At 47.8% G+C, this 11,872-nt stretch overlaps 1 protein-coding gene across 1 annotated transcript; it reads left to right on the top strand.

The window, feature by feature from the left end:
• Positions 1-1,805: 1,805 nt before the first annotated feature.
• Tril (TLR4 interactor with leucine rich repeats) lies at positions 1,806-6,830 on the top strand. The gene has a single exon (XM_090332812.1). The coding sequence runs from the start codon at positions 2,024-2,026 to the stop codon at positions 4,469-4,471; it is 2,448 nt and encodes an 815-aa protein (XP_090188938.1). The 5' UTR covers positions 1,806-2,023; the 3' UTR covers positions 4,472-6,830.
• Positions 6,831-11,872: the final 5,042 nt, after the last annotated feature.

The raw sequence follows: 11,872 nt of genomic DNA, 5'->3' as shown, positions 1-11,872 counted from the left end.
CTATCTATCTATCTATCTATCTATCTATCTATCTATCTATCTGGTTCCTGCATAAACTGCTCAATGGACAAGAAGTATTGGAATTATTTTTAAAATCTTCCAACTCTTAGCTGCTTTCTGACCTCACTGGCTTCTATTGTTTTCTTCCTTTCTTTTTCTTTTAATGCCAGTACTAGGACTTGAATTAAGGGCCTTGCAGTTTCCTTTTGCTTTTTTGTTGAAGTCTGGCATATGAATCACAGTTCCAGTTCCAGGATTTGGTTTAATGGAGATAACAGAGTCTCAGACTTTCCTGCTCAGGCTAGCTTTGAATCATGATTCTCAAATCTCAGCCACCTGAGTAGCTAGAATTACAGGCATGAGACATCAGTGCTTGGCACTGACCTCTAACCTGATCTGTCAATGCATTGTCCTTCCCACTAGATGGTCAATCTCTTAAAGTGAGGTTGTCTTTCCTTTGAGTTCCACACTGTTACATAGTTTCTGGGGGGGGGGGAAATCATTTTCTTCATGCCCTGGGGGGAGGCGTTTTGTTTTCAACAAGATGGTTTACATCCATAAATGCTAACATCTCTCCCTTAACCTGTCTCACTTTCAGCAGGGGCTGCCCCCAAAGGAACCATTGATAAAATAACGCTCCAATAGCCCCCATCGATAGTAACGATCAATTACGCCAGATCTGAGCACTTCTGAGCCTAAAGACTACCAGGACTTTGCAGATCACTGCAAGCCCATGCATATAGCAGAAGGTCCCTGCAGGTAGCCTTAACCTCAGGCACTGTGGGGTTCTACTTATGCATATGTTCATAGCCCACCCCAAAGGCCCTAAAGCATGGAGAGCTACCGGGGCAAAATCATCATAATCTGAGGGAGGCACTTTGGCCTTGGCAGAACCAGTTCTGAGCTTTCTTCATGCTTGTTGTTGCCTCCAGCACCATCTGGCAAAGGCTCCATTCCGTCACCTTGAAGGGGGCGGTGCCTCTCCCTTCACAGGCGTGCTTCGGAATCCGTGGAACTAGCTTCTTCAGATCACTGTCCACCAACACCTTCTGCAGGCAACCTTGAGCTCCCCCAAACTTCCCGCAGAGTACTGACTGCCTTGGTCTTACCCAAACGTCCCGCCGGGTGGCACCTGGAAAAGTGAGTTAAAATGGTAAGACGAGGCGCACTCTGGCTGTTATGAAGCTGCTGGTGTGCATGCCTAAAATAAAAAGGTCTCTGTCTGCAAATCCTGTTCGCTGGGCCCGGTAATCCAGCCCCCCCCCCTCCAACCCTGCGTACTCGACTCGTACAGCTGTTTTTAATCCCTACTTTTCTCACTTGGCGTCCCTGGGCTCGAGCTGACCCGACGCGGAGCCACTTAGCGTCTCCCCCTCCCCCTCGCCGGGGTCTGTCCTCCCCCGGCCGTCTCCTCTTTCTCCGCCTGCGTCCCCGGGAGGCAGAGTGTGGGAAGGACGAATTTCCGCCAGGTTTGCTTGCTACTCGCCGACTTGGGGTCCCCTCCGGACGCAGCCCGCGCCCCCCTGGTCTGTTCCACCCCGCTGCGCCCCGAGGCCCGGCCGGGATCGAGGAGGGGCCGAGCTGCGGGGGCCCCGCCGCCGAGCCTCACCCGGAGGAGCTGTTGGAAGGGCTCCCGCCTGCAGCAGCTGGGGAATCCGCTCGGCGGCGGGGAGAGTCCGCGCCAGGGAATCCGGTTCTCCGAAATCCCCTGCAAACAAAAAGCGCCAGGCTTTGCTCCCTCCCCCCGCCCCCTCCACGCATCCCCCAAGAAGAAATCGTTTGCTGCAGAAATGCAACAAGTAGCACCCGGAGCTCGCCGAGCGCCCTGCACCCCCTGACTCGGCCGGGCAGAGCCCCGAGCCAGCCACCGGACAAAGGGCGGAGGAGGGGCTGGACTGTGCAGCGAAGTCAGAAAAAAAAGAGGCCACTTAACGACTCCGGCCAGGCCGAAGGGAATGCGGAGGAGACACGGAGCCGGCAGGCCAAGAGGACGAGCCGGCCTCAGCACGCAGGGCGGGCGGCGATGGAGGCTGTCCGCACCGTGCGGTTCCTGCTCGTGGTGTGCAGCTGCCTGGCGCTCCCTCCCGGGGCCCACACTGTGTGTCCGGAGCGCTGCGACTGCCAGCACCCCCAGCACCTCCTGTGCACCAACAGGGGGCTCCGCGCGGTGCCCAAGACCAGCTCGCTGCCGAGCCCCCAGGACGTGCTGACCTACAGCCTCGGGGGCAACTTCATAACTAACATCACCGCCTTCGACTTCCACCGCCTGGGCCAGCTCAGACGGCTGGACCTGCAGTACAATCAGATCCGCTCTCTGCACCCCAAGACCTTCGAAAAGCTCTCGCGGCTGGAGGAGCTCTACTTAGGAAACAACCTCCTGCAGGCGCTCGCTCCGGGCACGCTGGCGCCGTTGCGCAAGTTGCGCATCCTCTACGCCAATGGGAACGAGATTGGACGCCTGAGCCGCGGCTCCTTCGAGGGCCTGGAGAGTCTCGTCAAGTTGAGACTGGATGGGAACGCCCTGGGGGCGCTGCCGGACGCAGTCTTTGCCCCTTTGAGCAACCTGCTCTATCTGCATCTGGAGTCTAACCGGATCCGCCTTTTAGGCAAGAACGCCTTTGCCCAGCTGGGCAAACTGCGCTTCCTCAACCTCTCTGCCAATGAGCTCCAGCCCTCCCTGCGCCACGCGGCCACTTTCGCGCCGTTGCGCTCCCTGTCCACGCTGATCCTCTCGGACAACAGCTTGCAGCACCTCGGCCCGAGGGTCTTCCAGCACCTGCCACGCCTGGGCCTGCTCTCTCTCAGGGGGAACCAGCTCACCCACCTCGCGCCTGAAGCCTTTTGGGGATTGGAGGCCCTGCGCGAGCTGCGCCTGGAGGGCAATCGGCTGAGCCAGCTGCCCCTGGCGCTGCTGGAACCGCTGCACAGCTTAGAAGCGCTGGACCTGAGTGCCAACGAGCTGTCTGCCCTGCATCCCGCCACCTTCGGCCGCCTGGGCCGCCTGCGCGAGCTCAGCCTACGGGACAACGCTCTCAGCGCCCTCTCCGGGGACATTTTCGCCGCCAGTCCGGCCCTCTACCGGCTGGATTTAGACGGCAACGGCTGGACCTGCGACTGCCGGCTGCGGGGCCTGAAGCGCTGGATGGGCGACTGGCATTCTCAGGGCCGGCTCCTCACAGTCTTCGTGCAGTGCCGCCATCCCCCGGCCCTGCGGGGCAAATACCTGGATTACTTGGACGAGCAGCTGCTGCAGAACGGGTCTTGCGTGGATCCCTCACCTTCCCCGACCACAGATAGGCAAAAGTCCCAGCCCACCGCAGCAGGGGAGAAGATGGCGTCCCCCAATGGCGATCTCATGGAGACTCTGCCATCGCACCCGCAGCCCCAGCCTCGGGGGCGCGTTCTAGCCGGGATGGCCTGGGACGGGGCTGCCCGGGAACTCGTGGGTAACCGTAGTGCTCTAAGACTGAGCCGGCGGGGTCCCGGTCTCCGGCATCAGAGCCCCTCGGCGGCGGCGGCGGCGGCGGCTGTGGGTCCGGATCCACCACCCCCGGAACTTCATGAGAAGCTGGAGAGGAGTCGCCCGACCCCTGCGGATCCTGCCCTCGCAGAGGCCACCCCGACGGCGGCGCCGGTCTCCCTGCCACCCCCTGCCACGGATTCCCGGCAGCGCACCGCCGCAAAACAGCGCCTGGCCGCGGAGCTGCCGCCGCCGGAGCGCGCAGGCCATGTCGACGGCAGGACCGGCCTGCCGCTGCTGGTGTCCGACCCGTGCGACTTCAACAAGTACGTCCTGTGCAACCTGACGGTGGAGGCGGTGGACACCGACAGCGCGTCGGTGCGCTGGGCCGTGCGGGAGCACCGCAGCCCCGGGCCGCCGGGAGGCGCGCGCTTCCGCCTGCTCTTCGATCGATTTGGCCAGCAGCCCAAGTTCCACCGCTTCGTCTACCTGCCCGAGCGCAGCGACTCGGCCACGCTGCGCGAGCTGCGCGGAGACACCCCTTACCTGGTGTGCGTGGAGGGCGTGCTCGGGGGCCGGGTCTGCCCCGTGGCCCCCCGGGATCACTGTGTAGGGTTGGTCACCTTGCCAGAGGCGGGGAGCCGAGGCAGCGTCGATTACCAGCTTCTGATCTTGGCTCTGCTGGCGGTGAACGCGCTTCTGGTGTTCCTAGCCTTGGCGGCCTGGGCGTCGCGCTGGCTGCGGAGGAAGCTGCGCGCCCGGCGGAAGGGCGGGGCCCCGGTCCACGTGCGCCACATGTACTCCACGCGACGGCCGCTGCGCTCCATGGGCACCGGTGTGTCCGCGGACTTCTCCGGCTTCCAGTCCCACCGGCCGCGCACCACCGTGTGCGCGCTCAGTGAGGCCGACCTCATCGAATTCCCTTGCGACCGTTTCATGGACAGTACTGGTGGCGGGACCGGCGGCAGCCTGAGGAGGGAGGATCACCTCCTGCAACGATTTGCAGACTAGATCCGGGGCCTGGTCGAGTGGGAGTGATCGCACTGGCCTTGAGGAAGCACATCTCATTGGGTCTCCCAGCCCTCATCAGGAGAAGTCCGTCTTGTCCGACATCGCTTTGAGGCGTTGGCCACAGAGACCCAGGGGGACAGAGAGAGCCTATCTGAGTACTAGCTTCCTCCTCCTGTATTCCTGAAGTCAGTGCATGGTACTGGTCAAAGCCCAGGCGAGGGAAATGGCTGGTAGGGAAATAGATGGGGGGCTTTTTTCAGTAAGGGAATGGATCTTGTAGCATTGCAATGCATTACTTTAGGCCAGAAACGAGTGCTCTGTACCCCTAACACAGCCAGGGAGATTCAGAATTTTGCTTTTGTTTGTTCAGTCAGTGTCAAGAGAGGAGTTCTGTTTCTATTCAAGGAAAAAGGAACATCACCATTCTAAGGACTTGGCATCTGACTCCACGCATGGGCTGGGCTCTGCCAAGAAGTGTGAGACAAACAGGTGGTGACGTTTCCCCCCAAGGAACTCCTGTTGGCTGGTAGAGCATTCAGGAAATATTAAGGTTTTAAATAATAAGACACTTTTTTTTTTCAACAATGTGAAGACCTCTGACATTTAACTAACTGACCAATAAGCTCAAAGACTTCTTTTCATTAGACTTGGCCCATTCAACTGTTTTCTTTTAAAGAGGAACAGGACGCAAATGTTTGCTTGACTTTAAGGATAACTGGCATTGCATACTTACTTCCTCAGGAGAAGATTATATTCAAGACTTCTCTATCAGGGTTGTTCCTGTGGTTTTTAATTTCTTTTAACATGTATATGGAAAAGGAAGTATCAGTGCCAGACTTGATCAAATGAAGGCAGTATGTGTGTAATTGATGTGTGTAATTCTAGGGAACTTGGGCCTTCTAGCTGTCGTACGGATCTCTGACTATGTTTAGAAGGGTATGAATGTGATGCCCTTCTCATTGTGTTTGTTTATCAGCAACACTCCACCAGCTATATCTACCTACTTCTCCTGAATTGCATAGTTAAGCCTTGAAGATAATTTCCTAAGCAGGAAGCAGAGGATAGTTGTCAGAACTTGAAATGGAGCTCTGTGTTCAAGAGCTTGCTTTTCATGTGTGAGCTTCTGTGTTCATCCTCAGCATTGCAAAAACAAAACAAAAAGGTGACTCTCACATGCTAGTGTAATCTTTGACCACATTGATGTCTTCCTTTATATAAAATAACAGATGGGAAGAAATTATGGTAAAACAAATGTGAAAAAAATAATTTCGATTGTTGTCATAGTTCTACTAAAACCAGAACATTGTTATGAGTTCTTAAACCTCACTGTGAAGTATGGATATATTTTGCTAATTAATCCCTTCACTACTCAGTGTTTTATAGTGTTACTAAATCTTATCTTTTAGTAGTTGTAATATTCCTTTTTTTCTTTTTAATTTAGGATAGGCTCCTGTGTTTCTTTTCTTTTTACCTGTTACAGTTGTTTTCAGCTATTTAGGGGTACTCCTTGATATTTATGCAGTACATGTTTATCATTAAATGTCACTAAATTACATGAGTAATTTTGTGTGTGTTCCCACAGTGTTGTCACTAAGAGGATGGGAACTACAGCAATGGCTGCCATGGTTGTGGGTTTATTGGCAGTGGAGGGCTTGTAGAGGTTATGCCAAAGGGGCTTAAGGCTCACAGTGACTCTTTTGAGGGCTTCGGGGAATTCAGCTGCATCCAGTGCTACTTTAACACAGTTCTTCTTTTATGTTTGGCCTACATAGAGCCATGCCTGCCCTTGTCTCAGCAGTGCAGTGGGGACCCAGATATTTTGAATTAGCTGATCTTTGTTTATATTCAGATGAGTAAATGTCCAAACCACTTAAACTACAGCTGCTTTTCTGGCAGTCTTATCTGCAGGATCCAAACTTAATAAACCACAGGAAATAGACTGTCATTCTTTGTTTGCTGTGAGGCCTTGTTTTAGAGTTAGCACATATGGGTACATGAGAGAGATAGAGCTGTTCACTCTTATTTTCAACCTGAAGGCTGTCTTGCATCTTTCATAGCCCCGGCCTATTCTTTCTTCTTTCTTTTTTCTTCTTTCTTCTTCTCTTTCTCCTTCTCCTCCTTCCCCTTCCCCTTCTTCTTCCCCTCCTCCTTACTCCCCCTCCTCCTCTTTCTTCTCTTAAGAGAGCACAATTGCATCTCTTAGCTGTTTCTTTTGCAGCACAGGGTAATGTTGAGTCAGATCAAAAGTCTGAAGAAAACTTTTGATCTGTCCACTGTCCCCCTCACCAATTGCTAAATATCACTGAAAATGCATAACGCCGAGTTCTGTGTTCAAATTGAAACCACTTCACTGGCAAATCTTTCATGGGTCAATGCTATATATTGTTATGTTGAATTATATCAATAAACCCACTAACTAATAGAGATTTTTTTGGAGTTTGTAAATATTTTATACATTTTCATCATGATGTAATGCATTTTCCCATAGCGGTTGTAAATGAAATCCAAACTGGGAGTATATCTCTCTTCTTTCCATGTTGTTTTTTTAACTTTCCCATGGTAGTTGTGTGTGAAATTTATCTTAAAGAAACGATTGCATGACTTTAGACACAAAGAAGCAAGGAGATGGCCAAAAAAGCAGATGGCCAGCTGAGGTGTAACAATTATTAGTGTACAGCAGACAGTGCCTGTTTAAGAGAAGTCCTTTGACTCTTATTGTCCACAAAAGAAGGATTAGCTTGAACTGGAGATCACTTTTACCATTACAAGGTTTATGAAAAGATAAAACTCATAAAAAATGAATACTCGGTGTGCACTAAGGGTGTTCAATTAAAGAGCCACCACGTGGTCTTTGAGGTGCCTCTGAATCCACTCAAGCAGAGGGACCCCTGCTTCCACAAGGCCATATGGCCACATGATGAAAATAGCACTTAAGCAGAGTATTGTCTTTACTTTTCCATATACTGGGTCATCACCAAAGACCAATGACACAGGCAGCAATAGTTTTACATTAAGTAATAAATCAAGAAACAATTAAGAACATTAAAATTGCCTGGAAACTAGATAGCCACTGCCTTCTTTTTTTCGAAGACTTTGATATAAATGACAATAAAAGTCCCAACCATAACCCATCAGATAATTCAGAGAAAATGAGATAACAGGAGCTAATTGAGATTCTTCTGTAATACAAGGTATGAAATATACCTTGAGTGCTTGAAATACTTTCTTTGTGGGGATTTTTTTTTGTATTTTGGGTTTCTTTTGTTATATTCCTGGCATTGTACAAAAAGTTTTCAATTTGCCAGGTGATCATAGCTCACACTTATAATTCTAGCTACTCAGAAGGCTAAGATTCAAGGACCAAAGTTCAAAGCTAGCCCACAAAACTCTTACAATTAACTACTGAATGCCAGGAGTAGAGGTGTGACTCACAGAGTAGAGTACTAGACTTGAGCCAAAAAGGTCAGAGACAGTACCCAGGCCCTTAGTTCAAGTCACAGGACCAGTATCAAAACAAAAAAAGTTTCTACGCCTATCAGTTTGTGAGTATAGTGCATGTTGATCAGTATCACTTCTTCCATCTCTCCCAACCTCATCTGTCTCCCGCCTCAAGTTACCTGCTTCCATTGCCACATGTGTACATCCTTTTCACATGTAAACATTATGACGGCCTCTGCTGACCCTTCCTCACTTTGCTCATCTGCTTACCTTCCCAACTTTTCTGTTAATAGCATGGAAGCTGAAGCAAGAAGAGCATGCAAAAGTTTGTCACTTCTCTGACCAAGTCAGGAAATAACTATGAAAGTGCCACAAAGTGAAGATTATGGGGTGACAAACATTGATGGAAAGGGAAACTCACAAAATGGAATCCAAGATGGGTGCCGTGGCTCACTCCTTTAATTCTAGCTACTCAGGAGGTGGAGATTTGAGGATCACGGTTCAGAGCCAGCCTGGGCACTAAAGACTGAGAGACTCTTCTCTCCAATTAACCAACAGAAAATCAGAAGTGGTGCTGTGGTGCAAGGGGTAGGGCAGTAGCCTTGAGCTGAAGAGCTAAGGGACAGCAATCAGGCCCAGAGTTCAGGTCCCATGACCAACAAAAAATTAAAAAGAAGAATTCAGGAACAGTGAATTGTTCTGATCTTCCCAACGCCTTCCTGGTACTCCATATGCCTTCTGTACATCCATGAATTTCCACTTGTACAGCAAGGATCAACAGATCTGGGGGAAATAAACATTCATTCAGGGCATAGCAGATTACAAGGAATTAGCAGATAACTTTTTAAAAATAATTCCGGAGAAAGATTCTCATTATGGCACATCTTGATCTCAAAAGCATAATCTTTCTTCCTCTGCTTTGCAAGTGCCAGGATTACAGGCATGTGCCACCATTCCAGGCCAGAATTGGCACCTTCATGCTGACTTCATCTCTATTTGATGTCTTATAGCTTTAATCTTAGCTCCATCTCTATTTTATATGCAATGATGCTTTTTAAAATTTTCAATTTCCAATTGTGTCAATGTACAGTTTCTAGTATATAGAAAGAACTTGGTTTTTATGCATAGCTCTTGTATCTTATGATGCATCTATTATGTATCTTCTTAGATCTAGGGGGATTTGCTATAGTACTTGCAATGTGTATCTTGCACTTATCACAGTGAGCTATTTCTTAACAATTCCCTCCTTTGTATATATTGTAAGAATTGTCAGTTAGCCAGTGATGGTAGTTTATGCCTATCACCCTAGCTATTCAGGAGCTGAAGGTGGATTGTTGTTTAAAGCCAAAGTGGAAAACAAGTTAGGGGAAGACTGTACCTAGGAGACTTGAGGAACAGGAGGGCTGAGGAGAGCAAAAAAGGCAAGATGCTATCTCATAAATCACTTCAAACAAAAAGGACTAGCAAATGCAAGGCCTGGAGTTCATTCCCAGTTCAGAGGAGGAGGGGAAGGAGGAGGAGGAAGAAAAGGAGGAGGAGGAAAAGGGAGCGGAAGAGGAGAAGGAGGAGGAGGAGGAGAAGGGAGTGGAAGAGGAGAAGGAGGAGGAAGAAGAGGAGGAGGAGGAGGAAGAGGAGAAATCTTAACTGGCAGCAGGAATGATTCAGTAGTTGCTTGACTGCTTTCATAAACAAAATTTTATTGTCTCCTGACCATCTAACTTGTTTATGGCTGCTTTCACCCTGAAATGGCAGAATGTACTAGTTGAGACACACAATGTATTACTTTAAAATCTTAAATATTTCCTCTCTGACCCTTAAAGAAAGTGTCTACCTCTTCCCACTGGACCATTTGCTCATTAAATGCCCACCAGCACCTCCCCACTATTTTGATTTAAAGGTTGGGTATTGGCCAATCACGAGGGACAGTGAACCTGAGCCTGGTTAACCCAGTTGAGGGATCAGGGATTACCACATCAGGATAAAAGTGCCCCCCATTGGTGTGTCAGCTTTATGCCCTTTTGATCAGCTCTTCTGCACAGAAGTAAACCGCTCCTTTCCAGAAAACTGAGAGGAAAAAGAGAGAAATAGAGAGAGAAAGTAAGTGAAGCAACTTCAGTTTTAAAAAAATTCAGTTGCCTATTAAAATAATTTTTTAAAATAGGGTGCGATGTTTCCATTAGCGCTCATTTAAAACTAATTTCTAGTGCTCTTAGTTTTTCACAGAAATCCCAATTTCCATTGATACCCTATTCCTACCTGAAGAACTGTCTTTTTGGGGGGGAGGGTAGCAGGTTACATTGAGCTTGAACTCTTCTGGGCCTGGGCACTATCCCTGAGCTGTTCAACTCAAGGCTACCACCCCTACCCCTTGAGCCACAGCTCCATTCCTCCTTTTTCTAGTGATTAACGTTTTTAGTGTCTAGGCTGGCTTTGAAACTTGATCCTCAGATCTCAGCCACCCGAGTAGCTAGGATTACAAGCGTGAGCCACCACACCCAGCCTGAACTATCTTCAACAAATGCTTATAGTGGCATTCTACAGCCAATAAATGATCTCACCTTTTTGTCTGTCTGAAACTGCACACATTGTGTAAGAAACCTTGGGCAAAGAATTCCTCATTGATATTATTTTGTTGTTTTAATACTTTAGCCGTTCCTCTATCGTGCCCCAGCTCCATAGTTTTGTCAAAAAAGTCATTTTGATACTTATATGTTTCCTCTATTTAATGTCTCTTTGTTTTGTATTCAGTATTTTTTAAAGATGATTTTCAGAAGTTTGCTTCTGAGGCATTTCTGTGTTTATTTTTTTTTCTAACTGCTTAGTTCTCTCTAAGTTCCTTGAACCTGTGGTTGATTGTACTTCAACAATTTCAGAAATTCAGCCATTTTCATCACATTTTTAAGTATTAATTTTGTCCCACTTCCTTTGTTTTCTAACTGGAAATGAAAAGGCACATATGTTAGGTCTTGTAACAATATTCCTACAAAGTTCTTAAATCTTGTGTTTTCTTTCCTTCTATATTTTTAAAAAAAAAAGTATTTCAGGCTGGGAATGTGGTTTAGTGGTGGAGTGCTTGCCTAACATGCATGAAGCTATGGGTTTAATTCCACAGATCACATAAACAGAAAAAGCCAGAAGTAGTTCTGTGGCTCAAGTGGTAGAGCACTAGATGAGCAAAGAAGCTCAGGGATAGTGCCCAGGCCATGAGTTCAAGCCCCAGGACTTGCAAAAGAAAAAAAATGAAAAAAGAAAAGAAAGAATGCATTTCATTGTGGTTAATGTCTGCTGACCTGTTTTTCAGGTTGCTGAACATTGTCCCTTAGTTCCAGTCTACTAAGTAACCACTTCAGGAATCCTTCAGCTTGAAGATCGTTTCTCTGTAGAATATTTTTTTCCTCTTCTTTTCTTATCTCTCTACTGAAAATCCCCACCTGTGGATACAGATGATATACATTGTCATTATTGTATTTAAATTAGTGTATTTACCATTATAATTATGTTATTTAAGTGTTAGGTCTATTATAACACCAGTCTAAGAGTTTAGATATTTGGGTCAGCTATGGGATCTATTTGCATTGACTATCTCTAGACTATAGGTGGATTTTCTTACTAGTCCATCTTCCCTGTAGAGTTTGGACCTTGTGCCAAAACAGTCAAGGCTGACATGACCAGAAATGAATGTTTCTTTTTTGTTAAGATATAATTGTAAGGAATTGAATCATCACTTCTTACAATGGATCTGTATTTTGTTGTTGCTGTTAGTAACATTACAGGTTTGCAAATCACATGCTTATAATTGTAATACCAAAAAATGTTTCTTTTTATAGCATTTATTACCTTTAATAAGTAAAACACATTCTTGGTTTGACTGATTGTGTCTTTGAAAAGTAAACATATGAAAAAGATGTTCTTAAATGAAATAATTATAGTTGTTTATGCTAATAAATACAAATCAGTATTCAA

This window comes from Megascapheus bottae, chromosome 5 (genome assembly GCF_031878675.1).
Source record: "Megascapheus bottae isolate mThoBot1 chromosome 5, mThoBot2.hap1, whole genome shotgun sequence".
NCBI classification, from domain to species: Eukaryota; Metazoa; Chordata; class Mammalia; order Rodentia; family Geomyidae; genus Megascapheus; species Megascapheus bottae.
Note: the sequence above shows the minus strand (reverse complement) of the source record. Positions and strands in the feature narration are given on the sequence as shown.

Coding starts and splice junctions, on each gene's coding strand:
- Tril (XM_090332812.1), top strand. CDS start 2,024: ATGGAGGCTGTCCGCACCGTGCGGTTCCTGCTCGTGGTGTGCAGCTGC.